Below are 26,178 nucleotides of genomic sequence, written 5' to 3'. Positions count from 1 at the left end.
CATTGTCTAAAATTCTAACCCAAACCTGTCATCTCAATAGCCTCAAGAAGTGATGAGAATACAAAGCAGATCTTTTAACATGCTTTTAAAAACATTTGCAGGCCAATGGTGAGAACTAGAGAAGATCATCCTGAGTGAGGTGTCCCAGAAGCGGAAAGACACACATGGTATATACTCACTCATAACTGGATATTAGACACATAATATAGGACAGATATTCTAAAATCTGTACACCTAAAGAAGCTAAGCAAGAAGGAGGACCCTGGGTAAGATGCCCAAGGCAAACATGATAGACATCAGAAAAGGGAGAAAACAGGGAACAAGACAGGAGTTTACCACAGAGGGCCCTTGAAAGACTCTATCCAGCAGGGTATCAAAGCAGATACTAAGACTCATAGCCAAACATTGAGCAGAATGCAGGGAATCTTATGAAAGAAGGGAGAGATAGAAAGACCTGGAGGAGACAGGATCTCCACAAGGAAAGCAACAGAAGAACAACAACAAAAAAATCTGGGCACAAGGGTCTTTTCTGAAAACTGATACTCCAACCAAGGACCATTCATGGAGATAACCTAGAACCCCTGCACAGATATAGCCCATGGCAGCTCAGTGTCTAAGTGAGTACCCTAGTAAGGGGAACAAGGACTGTCTCTGACCATGAACTCTGTGGCTGGCTCTCTGATCACCCCCCCACCCCCCAGGGAAGAGCAGCTTTACCAGGCCACAGAGGAAGATAATGCAGCCAGTCTTGATGAGACCTGATAAGCTGGGTCAGATGGAAGGGAAGGAGGACCTCCCCTATCAGTGGATTATGGGAGGAGATGAGGGAGGGAGAGTGGGATTGGGAGGGGCTGAGGGAGAGGGCTACAGCTGGGATACAAAGTGAAAAGTGAATAAATTTTAATAAATAAAAAAGTAAATTTAAAAAAGTGCAAAAAAAAAAAAAACAGGCCACAAAGACACACTAATTCATATGGATGGATAATAAAATGAGCGAGGGGATGGATACAGACTGTACTGCTTCCTTTGATGACACCAGTAAATATCTATGCAGACATCACCACTTTAAACAAGTCTTCCCACCATAGCAGCTTAGTATAAAATAATTTAATTTGGATGTATGCATTTTTTAGTAGCTTGGTAAACTTTTCTGGTATAGCTAGCTATCATTCATTCCCCTGCCTTCCCCCACTCCCACTGCCAAAATTTTGGAATTTTACTCATTTCATAACATCAGTACCAGATGCGAATGGGATGATGAGTTGGAAGCAAACAGTGACTCAGATTCCAGAGTTCCTGAGGTCTGAGTATCTGATCAGATACAGTACTGGCATTTTTCAGTTGCCCATTAAGCAGCCTGAGACGATACCCTCCCCTTGGACTAGCAAATCCCAGTGTCCGAGGCCACCAGAATCATGCAGTATACTTAAAGGGAAAACAGGGCAGGGAAGGAGGGGCAAGTATGAGTGCTGTTTCAAGAAATGGTTGGTAGCTGGCTGTGGCTGCAGTTCAGGGATGGTTTATATCAGGCCTGGGTTGGCTCCTCAGCACTGGGGTGGGACGGAGGTGGGAACCCAGTAATTAAATCCACTGGGGTTTTGTGTGTGTGTGTACTAGCATACAATTTTTTTTTAATTAAAATGCATTTTAAAGAAGCAACGGAGGCTGAGAAACACACAGGCAATGTCCACCCTGGCCTCGGGAAAGCCGAGAGCCACAAACTGAAACCCTGCTGAGGCTCTCACTCAAGTCAGCTTGTCTCTGCTTTGCTCTCTCTGCTCCCTGGACCCACCTGGCAGTAGCTTTGTCAGGAATATGTCCGTCCTTATTCTCTATTACTGGAATTGCTCTGTTAGGGTTGATGAGAATCACTTGAGATTGCGGTAGTGAAGAGTTTAAGTTAGCCTGGGTATAGTTAGCCTGAGTATGCCTCCATTTTGAAATAAGGAGCCATCTTGAGCGGGAGCTGAACTCAGGTACCAAGAAATATCACAGAATGTGCACCTGGCAGAAAACAAAGTTAGCTCTCCAAGCAACGGCCTCCAGGAAATATCACAGAATAAATGTTTAGTAAAAAATAGAGACAATCTTCCTGGCAATTGTGATTATGTAAACGGTCACCTCTCCCCTATGGCTTTTACCCAATTCTGTAATGTCAAGGCATGAACCCACCTGCTTTCTGTCATGGAAACATGTTCCCCCCCCCCCCCGCCCCCTGCTTGCTGTTATAGAAACTGTTAGGACCAACGCACCAATGTTGGGAAATGTAGGAATGTTGGGAAACATGCACCTGTGGAGGTTACACGCGGGTTCACAAATCACACCACGAGATCCGTTCCACGTGGGAGGTTTATTAAGGGAACGGGGATTGCAGAGAGAGAGAGAGAGAGAGAGAGAGGGAAATAGAGAGAGAGAGAGAGAGAGAGAGGAGAAGAGAAAGGAGGAGAGAAAGAGAGTGGGGGGGGGCTCCAGGAGTTCTTATAGGGTGACCTAGGGCATGCGCAGGTAATTCCAGGTGGTCTGGGTGTCTTCACAAATGCCTGATAACCGATTTGTCAGGTCCGTTGGGGCTGGCCGTAGAAGTGCCTGCTTACTGATCCCAACAGAAACCCCTGACACAGACTTTCCCTTTAAAAACCCTGCTCACTCAGAGCTCAGAGTCCCACTTCTCTACTGCTGTATCAGTGAGACTTGGGTCCTGAGTTCGATCGCTCTCGTAATAAAGCTCTCCTGCTATTGCGTTGAGTTGTCTCCTGGTGACCGGTCTCTGAGGGTCCCCTGATCCTGGCATTACAGTAGAAGACATACCTTTGCTGGCATTATACATTCCAAAACTGCTTTCCACTCCACATTGTCTCTGGTCACAGCACTGTTGGTTTGTTTTTTATCTATTTCAGTTCTTTGGTTTTTCTTATCGAGTCAATCTCAAGATCTCATTGAGTCTTAACGCAAAAGCTTCATGGGTAATTCTGAATAACTGCTGAAGGTGATTTAGGTCATAACAAAAGCATGTATTATTTAACCTGTATCTATAGGAAAAAGAAAGAATCCCATCAGAAGCCAGGGCTGGTGGCTCATGCCTGTAATTCCAGCATGTGGCAAGCCGAAGCACAATATGATTGTAAATACAAGCCGGCACAGGTGAGTTCTGGGCTAACCCAGACCGCATAGCAAGACGCTGTCCTGTGTGTATTCTATGAAGGACGGGAGATAATAGGCTCCAAAAGTAAATAAGAACCAAGTCATTAGAAAGCCTGGTAAGATTACCCTTTTCTATACCATGACAGAGGCAGCTGAGAGCTAGGCAAGCTGAATTACGTATGCAATCCCTGAGTCCTGTACTTCATTCATTCACACACACACACACACACACACACACACACACACACACACACACACACACACACACTCACACACTCACACACACTTGCTGATCTCTCTTTTAAATGTTCATGTGTATGGGTGTTTGACCTCCACTTTTGTCTGTGTACCACGTGCATACCGAAGCTATATCCGCCAGAAGAGGGCATCAGATCCCTTGGAACTGTAGTTAAAGGTGGTTGTGAACCACTGTGAGTGCTCCAAGTCAAACTTCTGAAAGAGCAACCCTTGACCCCTGAACCATCTCTCCAGCCCCTATTTGCTGATCTCTTGCCACAAACTGTTAAGAACCTCGTGAAAGGGTAAGCAACCAAGCCAGAAAAAACTCAAAAAAAAAAAAAAAATTTCTTTGCCAAGACATACATAGATGTATAAAATATAAATTTCTTTAAAAAAAGAAATTAAATCTGAAAATATATAACTCTTAAGTTGTTTCACACTTGGTTCACCTAAAAATTCACTCTCAGTTGCCCTTCTAGTCCTTTTCAGCTTGGGGACCACACTCCTCTTCAAGAGATACCACTTACGGAAAAGGACATAAATTCACAAAAGCGGGCGGGACTTGACTATTGGGGTGGGGAGGACAGACTGCGGAACTGAAGTTCCGGGGGTTGTGATGCTCAGTGGGAAGCCAGTCGGAGGGACCGGTAGTGGAACGCTCTGAAGCCGTTTCCGGCCACCTCAGCGGGAAGCGGAGACGCCAGCCGCTTAGCCGTCGGGGAGCTGAGCTGGGGGTGTAACTAGCCACCGCGGGAGAAGGGAGGCCAGTGAGCGAGGCGGCCGGGTCTCTCCGGAGTCAGGGAAGATGGTGCTGCTGACGATGATCGCCCGCGTGGCGGACGGGCTTCCCCTGGCCGCCTCCATGCAGGAGGACGAACAGGTAAGCTGCTGCCGGAGCCCCGAGCCCGCCAGCCCCTTCGAGCTCGCCGTGCTCCCAGCTGTGGCTTCCTTCCTTGGGCCGGCGGGACCCCAGCGACCTCGGAGGCCCTGGCCGCCCCCCAGCGCTCTTCTACCGTTTGTTCGTGGGGAGGCTGTCTGAGGAGAATCCTGGTCTAAGGGGTCAGTGTTTGGTGTGAGCTGTTCTCCCTTCGACAAACGCTGGGAAGAGGGGTGTCTTTGTCTAGTTGTAAGCACCCAGTTTGCGATGACTTTTTAGGGACTTTCTTCAAATTCAGGGCTTTAATTAACGCTGCCCTTAAGGCTGCTGGCTGATACATCTGGGGAAGAGCAGCCCCTCATTTCTGCACCCCGTTTTCCTGTAGCACCTGATCCTTGACCCAGCCTGATGACATCTGCTGAAAGTGGATGAGGTAATAGTGCCACTTAGAAAGTTGTCAAGGTTCAGGACTGCGCCTACGTTCACAGTTATGCCAGATTCGCACCTGCTCTATTAAAGCATATTGTTCAGATGAGCGCAAGAACATGATCTGAACAAAGGAGGTGGAGGTGGGTCTTAGAGAACATGTACTTTGACAAGTATTTTTCCCGTGAAGGGTAGCAGTGGGGGGGAGAGGGGCAAAATCCGGTCAGCTACATTGCTTTCTAATGGAGGAGAGGGATCAAAGTAGATTTGAAATGCTATTTAAAATTAGTGGGCCCTTACACTCTGCTTTGATAATTTTCTGAAAAATTTGTTGAATGTTTCATGATTTTAAACGTGGTATTTCTTTGTTATTGATCTGTCAAAAGGAGTTTATTGATGAGAAATTCTCCACAGAAAAATTTGTGTGTGTGTGTGTGTGTGTGTTTCTGTCATTTTCCTTTAGTAATTTTGATTTTACATAAGTTCTTTTCTCAACTTTTAAGGTCTGCAAAGCCATCAGTCTTAGATTTTTCCATCACGTGCAGTATGTCTTCGTCCTCATCACCCGTGTTACAGTGTGTGCTCCTATTACCCTTCATAGAGAGGGAGAATGGGAGGCTTACAGAGAACAGGCCACTTGCTTAAGGTCACACAGCTAACAAGTAGGGTACTGGAATGTGTCACGGGTTTTGTTGTTGGTTTGTTTTGGAGGTTGGTCTGTTTTTACCCTACAGTGTTCACATTTGGGGCTGGATGATTCTTTGTTGTGAGAGGTTGTCCTGTGCCTTGTGGAGTCCCTATCCTTGGTCTCCGCTTCTAGATGGCAGGAGTACATTTCCTGCCCTGTTGTTCTAACAACTCAAACTACTTTTAGACATTTCCAGAAGTCGCTTTAGGGACAAAATGAATCCTGGTTGAGAATTGCTGCTTACAGTAAGCAGTGTTTTCTTAAGCTACTGATTTTTAAAAATCGGTATCAGTTTGGCTCTTAGTTCCTAACCATTATTCTGCACTGCCTTGTTTAAGACTTCTCAACCGCATGCTCACTTCCTACTAATGTAGAAGTAACTTTTTTAAAAAATTGGTGCATGCTCTATATAGCTAGAGCTTACGTTGAACTGAGCTCTCTGCTTTAGCCATTTGAATGCTACAATTGCAGGTATATACCACCACACCCAACTCAGAAATAACTTAAGACATAGATTATCTTGACCAAATAGTCTTATATTAAGTACTGCAATTGTCAAAGCCAAAGTAATTCATGTACTTTTAATCATTTGTACTGCTAAGACTTAGGTTATTTACTAGGTACTAGTCCTATATAGGCTCTTAACTATCTCAGTCCTGAGGAGCACTGGTTATTTAGACAAGACAGGGAGAGTAACATACACATATAATATAAACAGAGTATTGTATGCAGTGGCGGCCATGTGCTTACCTTAGGGCAGATAGAGAGGAACGTTTCTTCACAAGCCCAGACTCTCTGACTGATATTCCTATTCCTTCCTCCTCCTTTTTTTCTTTTTCTTCTCTACAATGGTATGTTTTTCCTTTTAGGATGTTTGCAGTTTCTTCTGTCTATCTTTTTATTCTACCACAAAATTGCTCTATTTAATTTTGTACTGGAGGGCCGTTGAGAGTTGGAAGAGGTGTTGGAACTAACCAGTTAGACAATAGGGAGCTCCAGTAAAACAAGTGACCCGCTGTGCAGTTGGACTGCCTCCCTCCACTTATCATTTCACGGTGCTACTATAATTGCCAATAGAGGAAAATGACTGGTTCTTGGTTCTTGGTCCAACTGGCCTTTGACCAGCTAAGTTTATCAAGGATTTATAAATGATAAGACCTAGCTAAACATTCTTGGAAAATGCTAGTGATCTTTGGCAACACTGATATAGGAAGTGGGAGGTGATGGGAGGGGGACTCAGATGTACCTTCATGAGGCTGTCCTCCATGATGTCCATGATGGGGAGGAGTTTGGATGTTGTGCAGCAGTTTCGGGGTCACCCATGCTCCTCTAATTAACCTCTCACTGATGCTTAGAAAGTAAGCCTGATGTAGTCATTGGTTTGTAGAACAAAGCCAAAACTGATTTAGAAAAGTAAAAGATGATATTTGGAAGTGTTAGTTGTCCACTAGCCTAGGTGAGACAGGAAAAGCACTGAGATTCTGAGGCGGACCACTGCCTTGTACCTTTTGTAACACAGAGACAATCTTAAATATACCAGATGATCCCAAACATGCTAGTGGATAACCTCCTGAAAGATTTAGCTGTCTTCATTCTCTTCGTTACTGGATTTCTAACATATCTTATAAAGTAGGCAGAGGTTTGATTTCTACATAGACCAGAAAGCACAATCAGGGCATGTAGGTATTTTTAGCTGGGCTAACTGTCTGTGGGCCCTTTGTGACTTGGACGTTGAAAGCAAGCTATGTCTGTAAAGCACAGGTTATGTTTTTGTGGGGTTTGCATCAGTTCCTATACAGCTCCTTGAATATTTCCTGTGAATTACATGATTGACAAGACATTGTCTGAAAGGTGGATCTACTGTTGAAACAATTTTAATCATGAACATGGAGTGTCATAGTGCTTGAAGCAGGGGCTGTGTGGTCAGATTATCTAGGTCAAATCGTAGCTCTTCCCTTCTAGCCTCATAGGGTCCTTGGCAATATTTGTTTCTAAAATATAATACTGGCATAATAATTCTAAACATATCCTAGAGTAATTATGATGATTAGATGAGTAATTATGTAAAGTGTTTATAATAGTCACTGACAGAAATTGAGCATTAACTTTATTTCTGAAGTGTTTTTCCAATTTCTAGCCTGTCTTTAAATTTACAAACAGGGATTGCATGTATTCTTTGCACAAAGATGCAATGAACAGAAATGGATGAATAATTTTTATACAATTAACATTAGAATTAATGTTGATGTAGAAAGTTTACTGACATATCACTAAAATGCTAATGATGATTATTTCCTATAATCTTTACTCAAATGTTCTCATATGCTTTCCATCCCCCTTTTCCTCTTCTCCTTCCTGTATGTGTGTGGTTAAAATTATATAATGAATTATACTGCAAGACTGACTTCATTTTTTTACTTATCAGTTAAAAAAGCTGAATATTGTCTCATATCATTAAATATTCTATAAATAGTCTATTATGTGAATATGCCAGAAAAAAAACCAAAACATTATTTAGCCAAGATGATTTTGTTCTTAGGACTGTTAATACCAGCTGAACCAGTATTAGTGTTGGTTGTCATTCTGTAATGTCTATGTAGATTTGCCCTAGTGCACAACATTGCTTTGTGTGTGTGTGTGTGTGTGTGTGTGTTTGTAAATTCTGAAACTGTAGCATGCTCCCAACTGTTATTTCTTATAATTGGCGTGACTTTTAGTTTTGTTCTCTTGGGTTATAGTAATACTTATGTCTTATAAAGTTAGGAGATTTACACTAATTTTTGTTTGTTGTATTTTTGCTCTTGTTTGTTTGTGGGTTGGGTATTTTTGCCTTTTTTTTTTCAGCTGTGCCTTTAAGGTGTTCATCTGCCTTTAGCAATTGAAAAAAATTGTTATTTTATTGGTTTAGGAATAAAGATTGCACAGAAGTATTTTTTAAGATCCAGTGTGAGTCCAGTGTGAAGCCAAGGTTGAAAATCAGATATATTGATCTTTGTTATCACCTAACAATACTTCCAACATTAGTTACATCCCTTGCTGGTGCTGTTGTGGGTTCTGATCTCTTCATGCCACATAATGGCATGGTGAAGCAAACAGATTGGTAAATACCATTCACATAGGAAAATAGGATATTGTGCTCTACTTCTTACTGACTGAAAGCTGTGACGTTTACTAACGTGCTGGCTGTCCAGCTGTAGATGGATGTATACATGCATATTGCTTAATATAATGCCAATATAATGTTGTTATAAGGTACTAGTTATTATAAGGTACTGTTTAATGTGTGAATTGATATAATATCTACATGTATGCATATACTGATACAAAAGCATTTCTCAAATGAGTGGCATTATAACTGATAATTGATATAATTGTTTTAATTGATCATTGCCATAGCAGTAATGCTAAACGAGATGAATCCACAGCTAATGCACTGAGTGGGCTCTGCCTGACTCTTGCTATTTTGTGCTTATTCGTTACCTCATTTATTTTGATATTTCAGGAAAAGTAGACCTGCTGTGTTATTACTGTCTCCTTGTTTGTACTATCAGCTCAGTAGTATACTGTCTAGAAGCTTAATATTTCATGGTGTGCTCCCTCAAAGTTAGACCTAAGACTCAGACTCTGGGAGAACTAATGTGAGCACTTTTATTTCAGTGTTATGAAATATCTACCAAAGGAAAGCTAGCCTGTCTTTCAATACTAAATAAATAATTACAAAAATGGGATAATTAGTGCTTTCTGTCACATGGCAGTGTGCATAAACTGGGTGGCTTATAAACAACAAAAGATACTTCTCTATATCTCGACCCGAGAAGTCCAAGATAACGAGGCTAGCAGATTTGGTGTCTGCTTCTCGTTCATAGGTACTAACTCTGTGTGGGTCTTCATGTGGTACAGGGGCCAAACCTAGCTTTCTGGAATTTCATACAGTGACATCAACCTCAACCATTAGTGTGCCATCCTCCAAATGCTCCACTTTTTTCAGCTTGGTGGTAGAATTTTTGGCATACAGATTTGGGCAGTAGAGACCCTGAGACAATAGCTAGCAGAAAGTCCTCCTCCCCTCCCCAGGAAGAGGGTGAATTGAAAAGGTGTGTTTGTTTCTCATTCTTCATGTACTCTTTTTCTTCTTTGAATACGGTAGGTTAGTAAGGTCCTACATTTACTCTTTCAAAATGACACAACCACAGCGTATCCCTCCTTTTTTTTCTAATAACTTGTTCAGAGAAATACTAACTATACCATTTGAATGTTACCCTTTTTGCACATATCCCTCTTTATTCAAATTTGTTACCTAAACTGGAGAACCAAATAGGTTCATGGAATAAAAGAGAGTTGGCCTTTTTACCTAGTTGCAGTGGTATTATTCATGGATTTTTCAATCACAGGCATACATACATCGTTTTGCTTTAATGCTCTTCTACCTTTGTGGAAAATTCTGTTGATACTCCAGCATTAAGTGAGATTCATCAGTCGTTGGTTCTCAGAACTCTCTCCAGATTGTGGTGCAGGATGCACAGTTACTGACAGTGGTTGGGGAGAAGGGTACTGACCTAATAGTAAAAAGAAGAGTGCCTTACGCGTTGTCGACATGCACACTTTTGCTTCTTAGCGGTTACGTACTGGGAGCTTGGAAAAACTAGGAGTTAGGTTTTCTTATTTGTTCAAAAGTAAGACGTTTTTTCTTTATTGAAATGAATCTTACATACTGCTAAGTGGAGGACCTTAGTTACGTAGTATTCTTCTGATCTTTCTAACTGATACTGATAAATTGATGATGCTTCTAACTGATGGTGCTTTGTGTGTATGTGTTAAATCCTTGAATGAAGTTATCTTCTTTCAGTCAGGCCGGGACCTTCAGCAGTATCAGAGTCAGGCTAAGCAGCTCTTTCGAAAGCTGAATGAGCAGTCCCCTACCAGATGTACATTGGAAGCAGGCGCCATGACTTTTCAGTGAGTATGCCCCTGATTTCTGTGTGATCATTCAAGTATGAAACACAGTGATGTAACACCTTGTAAGACTATAACAGTCGGGACTAGAAAGATGGTTCAGCAGTTAAGAGAACTTACTCTTTCTGTAGAGGCTCCAAGTTCAGTTCCCAGCACCATATCAAGTGGCTTACAACCGCCTGTATTTCTAGCTCCAGGGCATCTGATGCCTTCTTGTAGCCTTTGCGTTATCTCAACTCATATGCATATGCTTCATATGCTCTGTTTTTAAATGTGCATTTAAAAATAATTGAACATACACATATTTTTTTAATCCTTAAAAAATAATAGTACAATGTTGTTTTCTGTGTGATGCTTTATGTGTGTGCAGTATGCATGCCAGAGAACAACCTTGGGTGTCATCCTCAGGCTCCATCCACCTTTCTCTTTTTATCTTTTTACAACAGTCTCTCTCACTGGCCTGGAACTCCCAAGTAGGCTAAGTTAGCTGGCCAGTGAGCCCCAGGGATCTCTGCCTGTCTCCTTCCTCAATGCTTGGGTTATAAATGTGTGTCATCACACCTGCCACTTTAAAAAAAAACATTCTAGGGATCAAACTTGGCTCTTCAAACTTGCAAGGTATGTAGTTTACCGACTAAGCAATCTCCCCAGCCCAGAATAACAGTTTCTTTAAATGTAGCTTTAAAAATACAGTCTCTTCATGGAAGTACTTTTTGGCCTCTATTTCTAGAAAACTGAAATCTTAATTTTTTTTAAGTTAACATGCTTGCTTATAGTAATTTAACTTGTTAGCCTGTGTCTAACAAATTCTATATTTACCATGCAATAATAGATAACTTTATGCTTTAGGAACATCTTGGAGCCAGATGCAAATATGCCATTACTCCTGCTCACAGGCTTACTAACAGTGATACAGACCAATTCACAGAACATGTCCAAAGCATGGTTTTTCTCTTCAGAGAATTTCTCAACAAGGATTTTAAGGGCATACATACATATTTAGCATCTTTTTGATACGTATGGAATAGACAATAAATATTTTAAAATTGTGAGAGAATTCAAAAGCATCTAAGCCTTGACTATAGAAGTGGAGGGTTTCTGTTTGGCTTCCATTACTGGGGATTGAACCCAGTGCCCTCATGCATGCTAGGCAAGTACCCTACCCCTGGGTTATATCCCCAACCATTTCATGGTTATAGACAATGCACAAAGCTAAGAGAGGGATGGAAGGAAGTGTGCTGCTTTTCTCAGTGCTGTACAGAAGTAAATTAAGGGCGGAGGGGTTTGTTTTTGTCTTATAGAGGGTACGGTCCATCACCGCAGCAGGATGGGAAGGACTTGAAGTGACTGGTCCTGTTGTATCTGTAATCAGGAAGCAGAGAGGAATACTGGTGCTCAGCTCACTTCATCAGTCCTGGCTGTCAGTCCATGCAACACTGATATTTAGGATTGGTCTTTCATCTTGATTAACTCAGTGCAGAAACTCCCTCAAAGATATGCCAGGGGTTCGTCTAGGCATTTCTAGAGCCTGTTTAGTTGACAGTCAGTATTATCTGTATCAGGAGCTTTATTGGAGATGTAATTATCTGCAGATAATTGGCATGAAATAATACATGCCAAGTTGAATCTTCAAAAAAACCAGAAAGGATTGAAAAGGAAGGATGTTACAGGAAGAGCACAACAAAATAAAAAAGGATCCAGTAAGTAAGGTTCGTCATATCAGTAGCTCAGATAGTAAAATCTTTTAGGACAAGGAGGAACTGCTTAGGTTAACCAAAACCAAATAACCATTAAGCAAACACTGTGGAAGAAAATTACTTCATCTCATCAAAAACAAGTATATTTAAAAAAGAAAGTGCTGGGCCCCACATTTTATAAGGTTATTAAGTACATAGTCTCTAAGGCATTTTTATAGGTACTTTAATTTAAATACCAGAAAATGTAACCATTTGGCTGTATGAGTTAGGGTGTACCTGTAGTCTAGGCTGTCTGGAGGCTAAGGCAGGAGAGTCGCCTGGGCCCATGAGTTGAGACCAGCCTGTAGAACTTAGCCAAATGAATGAATATGTGTCCATTTAATTATATGATATAGTTATCTTCTATGTCCACAGGTTCTGTCTCTGTGGAAGCCATGTCTATAGCCAAGGACCATGCTTTGAGAGTAGTTAAAAAAATGTATCTGTACTAAATACACTGCTTTGCAGATGTGGGGTACAAACTTTTTTCTTATCATTATTTCCTAAAACAATATAATAGCCATTTACAAAGCATTTATATTCTGTCACATATTTAAGGTGATTTGAACTCTACAAAAAGATACACATGAGTTTTATGCGGATATTGTTCTATCTTATGTAAGACACTTGGGCATTTTCTAATTTTAGTAACTGGGTATCCTGGAAGTAGTCCCTCAGATACTGTGGGGTAACTGTGTATCTCCACAGCAGAATAGAGAATGAAGAACTAGGAGAAATCCTGCAGACCTGGAAAGTAATTTTCTTCTGATTCCTGAAGGACTTTTACAATCTTTGTTTATTTTTCCTACAGAAGAGCTAGCAAAGGTTTATTATTCTTAGCCCTGTATTGTCTTGGGCCCATGTCTCGTAAGGAGCCAGTGCTCTTCCTGACAGGCATATATTCAAAAAAAGCACTGTGCTTTAGAGCAGGGCTGGTCAAACTTCCCACTTTCTGTGCTCGAAATTTTTACATAACACTGAGGATATAGGTACATAAAATAAGTATACAAATCAAACATTTACTGACTACAAATTATTTTTTAAATTTATTTTTATTTTTTGTTTGTTTTGTTTAGTAAGACAGGGTTTCTCTGTGTAGCCTTGGCTGTCCTGGACTCACTTCATAGACCAGGCTGGCCTTGAACTCACAGAGATCTGCCTGCCTCTGTTGGGACTAACGGCATGTGCCGCCATGCCCAGCTTAAAATTTGTTTTTAGGTAATTCTTTGGTGTACAAATAAATTTGCTATTTACTTAAAACATAAGCAAATGTGCATGCTCATGAGATGAATGTATTTTATTTTTACAGAAAGGGTTAAGTCTTGACGGAATCTTTTATTCTGCTGGGTGTAAAGTATATTTGGTGTTTTTTCCAGTTTATCTTTATTTTGATTTTATAAGCTTCAATGCTGAGGACACTGCTTTGCAAAACCATATTGTGCAAAATGGCAGAAGTATGGTTAGGGCCATTTCAGAAACTGGTGGAAATTCTGTCCAGATCACAAGCCAAAAATTCATTTAATGAAATTTGCAAAAAAAAAAAAAAAAAAAAACTAATGCAACTCAAGTCAGCAATCCAACAGGAACATTTGGAATTAAACATGCTAATAATAAAATGTGAACCAGGGTAATGGTGCCGCCTTTAATCCCAGCACTGGGGAGGCAGTGGCAGGCAGATTGCTGTGAGTTTGAGGCCAGCCTGGTCCACAGAGTGAGTTCCAGGACAGCCAGGACTACACAGAGAAACCTGGTCTCGAAAACAAGTACTGTGGCTAAAAGGTTTGAAAAGCTCATGTAGCTTAACTTTTCCCCAAGAATATCCCTATAGTCACAGAGCTCCTTCCCAGAGTGCCAAAGAGCTCACTGTCACAAAAAAGAGACGGTTACATTATAGAATGATTTCATTTGATTAGAATTCTTCTAGCCAGAAATAGGCAATGTGACTAGTTTTGAAGTGTCTTTTCTGTGCCAGTAAACATCTCACTTGACTTTCAACTTTTTTCTCCATAAAATTTTAGTTCTATTTTATGTTATGGCTGGAAGGACTTTAATATGTGTACATTAATATGTTTGTCATAGAGGGTCAGAGGGTGGATGGAGTCATCACACCTGTAGCTTTCAAAAATAACCTTAGATATGAATATATATTAATTGAAAAGTTGTGTAGTGCGTAAACTGTTTCTTAGATATTTTTCTATTTTATTTATAGAAGTGTTTTTACTGTGTATACATGTGCACATTTATGTATACACGGCATGCATGCCTGTTGCCCACAGAGATCAGAAGAAGGCTTCAAATCCTATGGAAATGGACTTACAGATGGTTGTGGGCCACCATATAGGTGCTGTAATGCACTTAGATCCTCTGTAAGAACAATAAATGTTCTTAAATGTTGAGTCATTCTTGCCAGCCCTGTTCTTTTGGCTATATATTTAATAGCAGGAAGATGGTTGCTTTCTTGGTTCTAACAATTTGAGATCTGAAATGAACTTTTTTCACGTAGATCATTTCGGGAGTTGATGTAGTACTGAAAATCAACCTGACCATGAAGCACTGTTATTACAACAGATAATTTTGTCTTGCTTTTTCCCTCCAGCTACATTATTGAGCAGGGGGTATGTTACTTGGTTTTGTGTGAAGCTGCCTTCCCTAAGAAGTTGGCTTTTGCCTACCTGGAAGACTTGCACTCTGAATTTGATGAGCAGCATGGGAAGAAGGTGCCCACTGTTTCTAGGCCCTATTCCTTCATTGAGTTTGGTAAGATTACACCCTGTGTTTCTTTATTAAGGAAGTAAACACTATGGAAAACCTTTTTGATGCACTGCTTATAATCTTGACATGCTAGCCCAGGGATTCGTCTAGAAAAAGATTTGATTTGTTCCCCTCTCCAAATTTACTTTTTGTCTTTTTTAATTGACTTCTTACTAGTAAATTCTTCTAGTTTTGTCCCTTTCCCTGTAGAATGTGTTCTTTTGTTGTTGTTTAGTTTGATTTCTTGTTAGGGTCCTTGTAACAGAAATTCTACATGACAGTCTATTTGACTACCTTAAAATAACTGAGTTCTTTTCTCAATCTATAGACACATAGTAAGACTAATTATTTTGGAAATCAGGAAAAATGATTTCTTTTAGTAGTAGTAATCTCTAATTAGAAAATATATGGTATTTGAAAACTGTGTTTACTACATTCAGAAACAGCAAGTGTGAGTGTATTTGCACAGGAATTATGGGCAGGTTCAGCACCAGCCTTCCTGTAAAGATTGTGCTGTCAGTAGGTCAAAGAAAATACCCTGTGCACAGTAAGCATAGGAAGTGAGAAGAGGCAGAATCACAATACATTGCTGAATTCTGTAGTCAAAACAAAACAAAACATTTTTATGCCTTAGACTTCCTAAAGTTTTGAAGTTTGTCATTCAGGTACATCACCTTGCTTTATGATAATAGAAAAAAATTGGCCAGATGCTAATTTATATGATATATAGTTTTTTAAATGTTATTTTTCTGGATAATAAATCTAATAAATCTAAGCGAATAAGAAAAGTGTATCAAGGTTATGAGGAAACAGATGCTTACCCGCATTAGCTTCAGGGGAATAAAGATAGGAATGGACTGTAAGGTAACACCAGGCGCGGTGACTTGGGACCACGAACAGTCATTCCCACCTTCAAGCTGAGCATGTAAGGGAAGGGGCAGTTTCTGAACTGAAAAGGAGAGCATTTGAGGGGAGACCAACTTGTTGGGGCAGAAGCTTTCATCCACAGTAAGTCCTTAGGAGAGCGGGGATGGGAGAGAAGGCCCTGACCGCACTGCCTGCTCCCTCTACTGCTGGAGTTCCTTCCTGGCCTGGTCGGGAGCCCACTGATGTGCTTTATACAGGTCAGCTTCCCAAAGTGTAGGAGAACGGAGTCCGGACAAAAGTCAAAGGTATTGGCACACACAGCAGTAGATTGTTTTGGCAAAAGTTGAAAATATTTCTAATAGTAGGTCATTCCTACAGTTTTGAGAAATGCAGACATAGGCTGCAGATGAATAAAGCTAGAGTTCTGTACTGGATTTTTGGAAGCTTTCTATTATGTTTGATTTGAAGTTGAATCATAGGGTAAGTTTGGAAAGTAGACTGCTGATTACTAACTCTCCTAATATGCCAGTGTCATTTTAGGGGATGCATAGAATTAAGTGATTATACCAGAATACAGTTTGAAATTTTTCTGTCTTCAGGAAAGGTCTACTAGAATGGGTCTTAATATTTCTAAGGATTCTGATAATAAATGCTATGGACTCAGAGGTATCCAAGAGAGAGTTCTCCTATTCTCTCTTAATATTTTATAGCCATCTTGTAGACGATGAGGTCAAAGCCAACAGTATATATGGCAGATGTAAGAATAAACTCAAGACCGTGGACAGTGGCTGATCTAGGAATAAATTCAAGTTCTGATTACCTCCTTCAGTGACTTGATGGACAGGAAAATTGTTAATGGTTGCCTAATCATCATTCTAGATACCTTCATTCAGAAAACCAAGAAACTCTACATTGATAGTCGTGCCCGGAGAAATCTAGGCTCCATCAACACTGAACTGCAAGATGTGCAGAGGATCATGGTGGCCAATATCGAAGAAGTCTTGCAGCGGGGAGAAGCACTGTCAGGTATCTGAAAGCGATGTAGAGAACAGCTTGTCAGAGTCTGGCTGGGACTCCAGAACTCACTCACCAGAAATTGCTTATGCGCCAAGCTTCCAGTGTGGTGGAGGGTTTGCCTGGCATGATTAGGTTCTGTGTATTGGAACAATGTAAAGGACCCACCCAAAAGCAGCTACTGTTTCTAAGAATTTACAACATTAAGCAAATTGAACACAAATATTTGTACACATTAAGGAAATTAAAAAGACGATTGAGAGGCTGTTACTAAGGATGTGTTACATCTAAGGTGTCTTTTTGGGAGACATTATGGATTATGAAATGCCATTTTCATCAAGGCATTCCTCTTGAGAAAAATTTAAACCTGAGACTATAAAAAAAGATCTAATCTGCTCTCAGCTTCCTTTATTCAGTTAGTGTCTGTGTGTCTGTTGCATGGAAGGTATTGTCCTCCATACATGAAAATGAGAGACTGCAAATAGATGACATTTTCCCAAGTTTACAGGCGCTGTGTCTTAGCCAGGTCAGCATCCGTGCTGTTTGTAACACTGCATTCTGACTAGGTATCGCCTGTTCTTCAGGAACTGAATAGGTGCTTGCCCTGATCCTTGTAGATCAGGTCACATATCTCCTACCTTGAACTCTTAAAATACTTCATTGTACAATCTCTAGCATGTTCTGTGTAGTATGTCTGTGTATTTTTTATTTATGTATTTTCATGTGTGCACATGAATATGGAAGCAAGGTCAGCTTTTGGTGTTCTTTTGTGGGTGCCATTCACCTTGGTGTTTTGAAGAGTGTATCCTTGGCCTATGGTTTTCCAGTGTTTCAGTGATCCACCTACCTGTCACCCAGTGCTGCAGTTACAAGTGTGTGCCTCCCCTAACTAACGTTGTTATGTCAGTTCTGGGAACTCAAACTCAGGTCCTCATGCTTGCCTGGCAAACACTTTACTGTCTGCGCTGTCTCCTCAGCCCTGTTTATTATATATTTTGCCAGATTTAAAAATATATTTTTTATGTATGTATGTGTTTTATTACATATATGTGTACGATTATTGTACATACTTGCTATATATATATCCATTTATATATAGATATATATATCCACATATATAAGATGGGTATATATGGATATATATATAGAGAGATATATTGATATATCTCTATATGGATATATATAGATAGATAGATGGATAGATAGATATATGGATATATATTTATATCTATATATCCATATGTCAGAGGGCAACCTCAAGTATTGATCCCTACCTTCTGTGTTATTGAGAATCCATGGGATTTGTTTATTTTGTTTGTTTGTTTGCTTAAACTCAGACAGTGTCTCTCTATGTAACTCTGACTGGCCTAGAACTCATTATGTAGATCAGCTTGGCTTTGAACTCAGAGAAATCCACCTGCCTTTACCTCCCAAATTCTGGGACTAAAGGCATATGCTACCACACCATGAGACAGTACCTCCTGGTCTGTGAGCTGGTCTGTAAGCATCTGGGAGTTCTCATGTCTTCTCTCCTCACACTTCAGAGCTGCAGCATCTGGCTTTGAATGCATTCTGGGGATCTGAGCTCAGATCCTCATGCTTGCATGACAAATGCTTTAGCTACCGAGCCATCTCTCTAGCCTGTGTCAGATACTCTTAAAGAATGTATTTGTTACTAATGTGTCTTAAATGTATATGCTTTATATAAACCTACATTTCACATAAATATTTAAATGTTTTATTTTTGAGATGTTCTTTAAAAATTTTTAGATTAATTTATTTTATTTTATGCTTTTGAGTGTTTTGTCTACATGTATGTATGTACACTACATGTGTGCATGCGTGCACACTCCCAGAGATCAGAAGAGGGCATCAGAGAGCCCCAGGAACTGGAGTTGTAAGCCACCATGTGGATGCTAGGAACAGAACTTCAGTTCTCTAGGGGAACAAGAGTTGTTCTTAACCACTGAGCTATTCCTCTAGCCCCTGAGACAGGATTGTACTGTGTAGCCCTGACTTGCCTGGATTCATTTGCTTCTGCCTCCTAAATACTGGCATTACAGGTGTGGCTCACTATACCCAGTTTATGTAAACATATTTAAAGTAAATTAAGTCCATATGTAAAATAAAGTAGAAAATTTTTAGTGATCATGATTGAATTACCTAGAATAATTTTAAGATATAGGTAGCTAGATAAAATTAGATTAAAATACATGTGATATTTAATGTGATGGACATGTAAGCTCTTCACTGTGTGTGTTTATGTGTAGTGTTTGTATATGTTTGTGTGGGTGTGTACATGCTGTTGTGTGTCTGGAGGCCAGAGGTGGATGTCTGGTATCTTTCTCTGCTGCTCTCCACCTTATTTTTATTTTTGTAAGATTTATTTCTTTATTATTATACAGTATACACCAGTAGAGGGCACCAGATCTCATTATAGATGATCGTGAGCCACTATGTTGTTGCTGGGACTTGAACTCAGGACCTTTGGAAAAGCAGACAGTGCTCTTAACTGCTGAGCCATCTCTCCAGCCCTCTCTCCACCTTATTTTTAAGTCAGGCTCTCTCACTGACACTGAACTTGGAGTTCCTTGATTTACCTAGGCTGGCCAGTGAGCTCCTAGTGTGGGTGTACAGACATACAGTGCCACAACAGGCTTCTGTGTGGGAGATGTGGATCTGAACCCAGCTCATCGTGTTTGAAGGGTAGTTTCTTTCCAACTAAGCCATCTCCACAGCTCCAGGCTCTTTGAAGAAGGATTTTTATGAGTTTTCTATGTTTCACATACTTTTTTATTTCTCATCATAATGGTTGCAGATCGATTCCAGAATAAGTATTTCTAGTTCAACTTGGCTGCATATTCATTAGCAGGAAGCTTGCCTTTGTTGTGCACTGCAGAATTTAACCTTTATGTCAATAGCTCTGAGTTACTGCAACATATAGCTTACACTCTTTAAAACCAAATTTGAGTGTGTGCATTTTTATTATAATAGGCTTAGAATTTCTACCTGAGATGGACTAACAAAAATTTTTTTCTTAAACCCAAAATTTATGTATCTCCACATATGCACAAGGTAAGAGTTCTCTTGTAGAGCTCTTGTTTGCTGCAGAACTGACAGCTACACTGACTGACAGGGTATGCCGTTCTGCCTTTAAGTAGATTTGCCTGCTTGGGGAGATAAGAACTACCTTGGAGTATATGGGGAGAGAAGGGGCAAAACATCTTTTGAGTATTACTTGTTGCTTGTTGTAGGTGATCTTCTATGGAAGTGTTTCTGTGTCTTCTATATTAGTTACTTTTCTCCTTGCTGTCACCAAACACTTTAACAAAGCAACCAAAGGGAGGAAGGGTTTATTTGGATTCACAGTTTGAGGGGACACAGTTGGTCATGGCAGTTAGGTCATGGTGTTAGGGAGTATACAGCTGGGGTAGGGTAGGGAATAAAACCTTGGGACCTATCAGAGCCCACTTTGTGCAGCTAGGTCTCATCTCTGAAAAGTTATAGTCCCCAAATGGTGCCACTAGCCACAGGAGCAAGTATTCAAACATGTGAACCTGTGGGGCAGTATTTTATTTCCAGAAATAATACTTACTTAGTCTTATGTGAAATGGGCAGATCAGACCAGTTTTACAGATGAAAAAATAGAAATCTGGAACCATTGGTCCCTGGAGTCCTTGTCTTCCTTTATTGCTGATAATTTTAATTGGTTATGTAGGGGGGAAAAAAGAGCTATAGTTGTAACGTATGTAGAAGGGTAGAAAATATGGGCAGGAAATGGTTTCTGAAAGAAGTTTTAGATAAAGGGGAAAACATCTGAATAAAGCATATTTCAGGACCGTGAAGAAATTAGCATCTTTAAACGGTGTTTTCTTTTGTAACGTTCATCTTCTCAACCCACTTCTCTTTCTAAATGCATGTTTTATAACTCATCCACTTTGTGTGTGATGTAATGCACTGGGATAAATCTTACGCATGTCAGCAAGTTCAAATTACCTTTCTTTCTTGCCCAATAAGTGGTGGATTGTATTTCTTTACTCAAAGGTGTCACCCCTACAAAACTGCAAATTCCACAAAGACGAGAATTGTGGGTGTTTTGATTTTCACTGTCCTCTAGCACATTACAAGGCCCTGCTATATTGTAGACATTTGCCACATGACTCTCAGGAACCTTGTATTTCAAAAAGCTCCCACAGTGGGATTCTTTTAAATATAACCTGTTTCATTCTGGAAGTGGTTATGCAGGCCGTATGTGGCAGTACTCAGCCTGGCAGGAGGAGCGTAAGTTCAAGACCAGACCAAGCTCCACAGCAGTACCCTGCCTTAAGAGAATAAGTAATTGCTTAAAGTATGGCCTCGTATAGTCTTTCACAAATTGTTTTTAGCAAAGTTGTAATAAGAAATGGTTTTGAAAGAGATTTAGCAAGGATATTGAGAGAGAGAGAGAGAGAGAGAGAGAGAGAGAGAGAGAGAGAGAGAGAGTTCCTGGGGCAGAGGCAGTGTGCACTGAGCCATGGGTACAAGCTTCTCAAGAGAAAGGGTCATGGCAAATGGTATTGAGTACTGACTGTATGCCCTGTTCTAAGTACTTGGGATACAGTAGTAAAAACATTAGTTCAAAATTTCTGTCAGCTAGAGATCTGTGTGTTAAACAAAATGAGCCAGACTCAGAACGACAAGTACTGAATGCTTGCTCTCATATGTGTTAATGAAACTAGGGAGGGACTGCAAGAGCAGTGGGAGAAATCTTAAAAGATGGGGAGAGGGGAAAGAAGTTAACAGAGTTCCTGTGGTGGCAAAACAAAGGACACCAGGAAGATGAGGGGAGGGAGGAAGTTGAAATATAAAAAAGCATAATGATACATATATCTAAATAATGAAGTTCGTTACTTTGTATAATATTCAAAATTAAAATGGAATGGGAGAAAAAGACTCCTGACCAGTGGAGATATCTTGTAGTTGAATGGCCAGAGAGACACCTTGAATATCATCATGGTTACTTTTCTTCCTGAATGTTTTCTGTTTTGACTAGGTTTTTCGTTACTGCTAGGAGCAGTTGCTAATTTAGTAACTGTTGTGCTTATAATGGGTAATAGCATATTTCTCAGTCAAAGCCAGTCTGTTAAATAACTCTAAATATTCCAAAGCATTGTGGGTTTTTGTCTTTGGGTCTGTTCTTTCTTTCTTTCTTTCTTTCTTTCTTTCTTTCTTTCTTTCTTTCTTTCTTTCTTTCTTTCTCTTTCTTTTTTTCTTTGAGATGGTTTCACTAAGCAGCAGCGGCTGGCTTTAGACTCATGGTCCTCATGTCTCCATCTCCAAGCTCCTGGGATTATAGGTTTGTGTCATCACACCCTACTTAGAAAGCAATGTCCAAGGAAGAACAAGCCAAGACTAAACTTTGGAACAGTGAAAAGTTGGATTAGAATACATATATGTCTCCAGGACAGCCAGAGCTGCACAGAGAAACCTGTCTAGGAGAACCAAAAAAAAGGGGGAGGGGGAGAATTTATTTATGTCAGTCAGAATGTTTGTTTTCATAGTTAAAATATGTAAGAAGACAGCAACATTATAAATGTTGGGCACGATCTTTGTTGAAAATGCTAATGGCTTAACTTGCTAAGTATTTGTGGGTTTTTTTAATTACCTGTTGCTTTATTTTAATTACGTTTTACTTTTGTCATGTGTTGAAATACTACATGTGTAGCTTTGATTTCATAATACCTTTACTCTGAAGAATCTTGAAATTAGCAGTCACCATGGGAGTATAGCCTTACACCCAGTGTGTGATTACCTTATGAGTGATTTAGACCACTTAGCATATAAAGATGATAATTTGTTAGAATAGCTAGGTGGCTCATAGATAAAGAGTGCTTGCTACTTGCAGAGGACTGGAGAGCACCCACATCTGCTGGCTCAACATGGTCTGTACCTCTAACTCAGAAGAGCCAAAGCCTCTTCTGACTCCCAGGGCATCACATGCACAGCCATATAGACAGGAGTAAAAATAAGTAAACCTTAAAACAAAGCAAACAGGCAAAAATCAGTCACCATCTTGCTGGGCATTCAGTGCTGCAGCTCCTCAGTACCACACGAAAAATAAAAATAAAAACACGGAGAAGCATATCTGCTACCACTTACCAGGTGTTTATCATATGCTGAAACCCCCATTCTAAAGCAGCTAATACACCTACTCACGTCTTGGTAATGAAATTATTATTTTATTTTTAAACATAGTTTAAACTCTGTAGCTTGTTTATTCTGCCAGTCATTTTGATTATTTTTATGCCTTAATGTTTTGATAAAGTACTTCAGGGACCTAATTAATATTTTCCTTTTTCTCTTTTCAGCATTGGATTCAAAGGCTAACAACTTGTCCAGTCTATCTAAGAAATACCGCCAGGATGCAAAGTACCTGAACATGCGTTCCACTTACGCCAAACTTGCAGCAGTAGCTGTGTTTTTCATCATGTTGATAGTGTATGTGCGGTTTTGGTGGCTGTGAGGTAGTGAGCCTAGTCACTGGTAAGGGAGAACCTAGAACCCAGCAGGTGTATGTTTTCAGGAAACTGAGCTCACAGGGCTGTGTATTAGAACCCAAGTGGAACTTCTGCCTCTCAAGACCTTGCAAGAAAAGACCTGTCCTGAAAATGAAAGCTGGCGCCTCGTTTAAGTAAGCTTGGCCCACATGGTAGTCTCTCTGGGGGCAGAGACTCTCTGGGTGCTAAGCCATATATGTTAGGGAACAATAGATTGTTTGTTTTGTTTCTTTCCCTCCCAGTACATTCATAAGACAGCAGAACTGGGGCATTCTCTCTCTCTCTCTGATGGAGCCATCAGTGAGATATAAGCCAACCCATGCTAGCAACATCCTGAAATTCCTTCAAAGAAGGTGGCCCTTTGGCGAGTCTTAACTCTAATGGACATTCCTTTGTTGGTGACATTTGTGATTGACTTCCAAGTAAGACTCAAAGTATGTGAAGGTTAATTGCTTTGATGCACAGATGCTGTGTGTTGGCCACTGTAGAAAGTTAACCTTTGATATTTTCCTTTTATATTTTGCTTATTGCACAATTGCTTTGGGGTTAAATCAATTACATTAATATACCTTGAAATTATATTGTATTGCTTGACTAAAAGGATGAATTTTTCTGTCATTTCTTTTTGTTTGTTTGTTTTTACTATTTTATTTTTTGTTTTGTTGAGACAGGCTATCTAGCCTCAGCTGTCCTGGAACTCAGATAGACCATGCTGGCCTCGAGGTTACAGAGTTCCCCCGCCTCTTCATTTACTTTTTAATCCTCTTGGGACATTATTGTTTTGGAGTGTTTGGTCACTGTAGAGTGAGCGTAGCACAGGGTAGTCAGAGGCCCTGCTTTATGAAAAGAAAGGCCCAGCTCAGAACTCCAGCTCTGTCCTGCCCCTTTCTCCTACTTTGTCCTCTATACTTTTCCCCATTCTTGATTTTCTTTATGACATAATTTGCTTAAATTCAAAGCCTCCTGTCCCATAAACATCCTACCAGGATACTCCCAACTTTCAAAATGTGATGTTCTCAGCAGTATAGTTAGTTCAATTTATTGTCTTTGCAGCTACTCAAACACAAATATTCACAGACGTTATGGAGAATATCTCTGAGAGCCCCTCATTCCTGATTCAGTTCATCTAAATTCTGCAAGACTCTTGTAGAGACAGATGACTCATGAACAATGTGACTTCTATTAACCAATGAAAGTACAGTAGACTTCTTTCCCTTTTTTTCTCAGGGATAGTGGGGATTTCACCTTTTACCTTCTGAGGTAGAATTTTATAAGTGGGAAGAATAGGCCTTTATCACAAGGGTCTACAATATAACATAACTTCTGCACATACTGCAAACATCTCTTTAAATTGTTCGGGAAAATGAGCCAACTTCTTATTTCTTAACATCTTTGGAAAGACTTTTAGTAAGCAGTTTTATAACCTTAAGGATCATCACTGCTGCCCTATTCCTGGTGGAGGACAACAGTCTCCCTTCCTTTGAGAGGGCCAGTTAGGATGCTTACTGTATTCCTTATCATTACAGAACTACAATAAATGTTCTTCTATTATGAACATAAATCTGCTGATTAGAGTTTTGTGCATGAAATACAAAATGGCTTTTTATAGAAAATAAGTGCTTTTAAGTCTCTAAAAGGCTTATCTCATAAATAATGATGTTGGCAATAAAAGCCTTTGGAAGACTGAAAACCTAAGTAATCGCACCATAATTATTTGGTGCTTCTTTAGGAATGGAGGGTGGCAGCTCATTGTTGAGAGTTGCATGCTGCAACCAAATGATCAGCAATGAAATAAATACTTCTAGAATGTTCCCTTCAGTGTGAAGTTTTGTTATCTAGTTAACTTGTACACGTGCTATTCTACCCCATCTCAGTGGGCACTGAAATAGTGGTGTGGAGTAAATGATGAACAGAGGAACAAGAAAGTGGTAAAGGTCAGAGCGATGGACAAAGAGAAGACAAGAGGCAGCCTCTGGTGTGTGTCCTTAGTAGGTGGTAGCAGGAATGTGTGACTAGGCAAAACACATTCTCAAACAAACAGATGTCAAGTAGAAAGTGTAACACTGGTATAATGTTGGTGAGAGCATATTAAATGACAGCTATCTTGTTTCTAGAGATGTAGAATAAACATTCTAGACAGATGGTGGCATGTGAGACGTGTATAAAGAGAGGGGTGCATTTGGTTCATCTTAGCCTAGGATAAGCAGAGACTCAAGGAGAACTAAACTGTCCTTGCTTAACCTGCTAAGAGGTTGCCCCTACTGGCACAGGGTGCTCTCATATTTGCAGTTTCATACACTCGAGTTGACCATAATGTAAAAGATGTATTAGATTAGAAGTTTGGAGATGGAACTGAAGAAGGGGCAGTAAACAGACCAGAAGGGGCAGTAAACAGACCAGTTTCAAGTGGTTTTTCAAGAAAGGAATGATCAGCGGTTCCACATAAGCGAAGATTATTAAAGTATGCTTCTAACATGCCACAAAGAAACTTGCTCTAAGGTACAGAGGAGTTAAACATAGTCCAAAGCCACAGAGCTAAAAGGTGTCAGAGCCAAGATCTGAACCAGAGTTTGGCTCCAGGGTCTCGTTCTGTTGTTTTAATTGTTCAGGTAAATATATGAAGTAAAGTATATGAAGTTTCATCATGGCCTCTGCATACACATGAGGCACTATAATTTGTTCTCTTTTGTTCCTCTTCCTCAGGGTCGGCTCTTGTGTGCCACCAACTAGTCAAATAAGGACTAAAAATTTTATTTTTAATTTAGCAACCAGAAATGTGTGATGCAAGTAGAAGTCATTCTACAGAGCTAAGCCTACAGGACAGATCACCGTGGGTGCAGGGTTGACCACTGCAGGTGAAGACCCAGCGCTGCCCTCAGGGCTAGCTCTTGGTTATTGTGACACCGAGCTTCATTGCTGTTTTATTAAAATGCCTCATGGTGTCAGAAT

General features: G+C 40.2%; 1 protein-coding gene across 1 annotated transcript; it reads left to right on the top strand.

The window, feature by feature from the left end:
- Window positions 1-4,042: 4,042 nt before the first annotated feature.
- Sec22b (SEC22 homolog B, vesicle trafficking protein) lies at window positions 4,043-25,040 on the top strand. The gene is made up of 5 exons (XM_021632364.2): window positions 4,043-4,261; window positions 10,219-10,328; window positions 14,658-14,818; window positions 16,559-16,705; window positions 23,041-25,040. Exons 1-5 carry the CDS (start codon window positions 4,187-4,189, stop codon window positions 23,193-23,195), a joined length of 648 nt encoding a protein of 215 aa, XP_021488039.1. The 5' UTR covers window positions 4,043-4,186; the 3' UTR covers window positions 23,196-25,040.
- The last annotated feature ends 1,138 nt before the right edge of the window (window positions 25,041-26,178 follow it).

This window comes from Meriones unguiculatus, chromosome 10 (assembly GCF_030254825.1).
Source record: "Meriones unguiculatus strain TT.TT164.6M chromosome 10, Bangor_MerUng_6.1, whole genome shotgun sequence".
NCBI classification, from domain to species: Eukaryota; Metazoa; Chordata; class Mammalia; order Rodentia; family Muridae; genus Meriones; species Meriones unguiculatus.
This window is presented reverse-complemented; position numbering and strand designations above follow the sequence as displayed.

Coding starts and splice junctions, on each gene's coding strand:
- Sec22b (XM_021632364.2), top strand. CDS start 4,187: ATGGTGCTGCTGACGATGATCGCCCGCGTGGCGGACGGGCTTCCCCTG. Junction 4,262..10,218: donor CCATGCAGGAGGACGAACAG/GTAAGCTGCTGC, acceptor ATCTTCTTTCAG/TCAGGCCGGGACCTTCAGCA. Junction 10,329..14,657: donor GCAGGCGCCATGACTTTTCA/GTGAGTATGCCC, acceptor TTTTCCCTCCAG/CTACATTATTGAGCAGGGGG.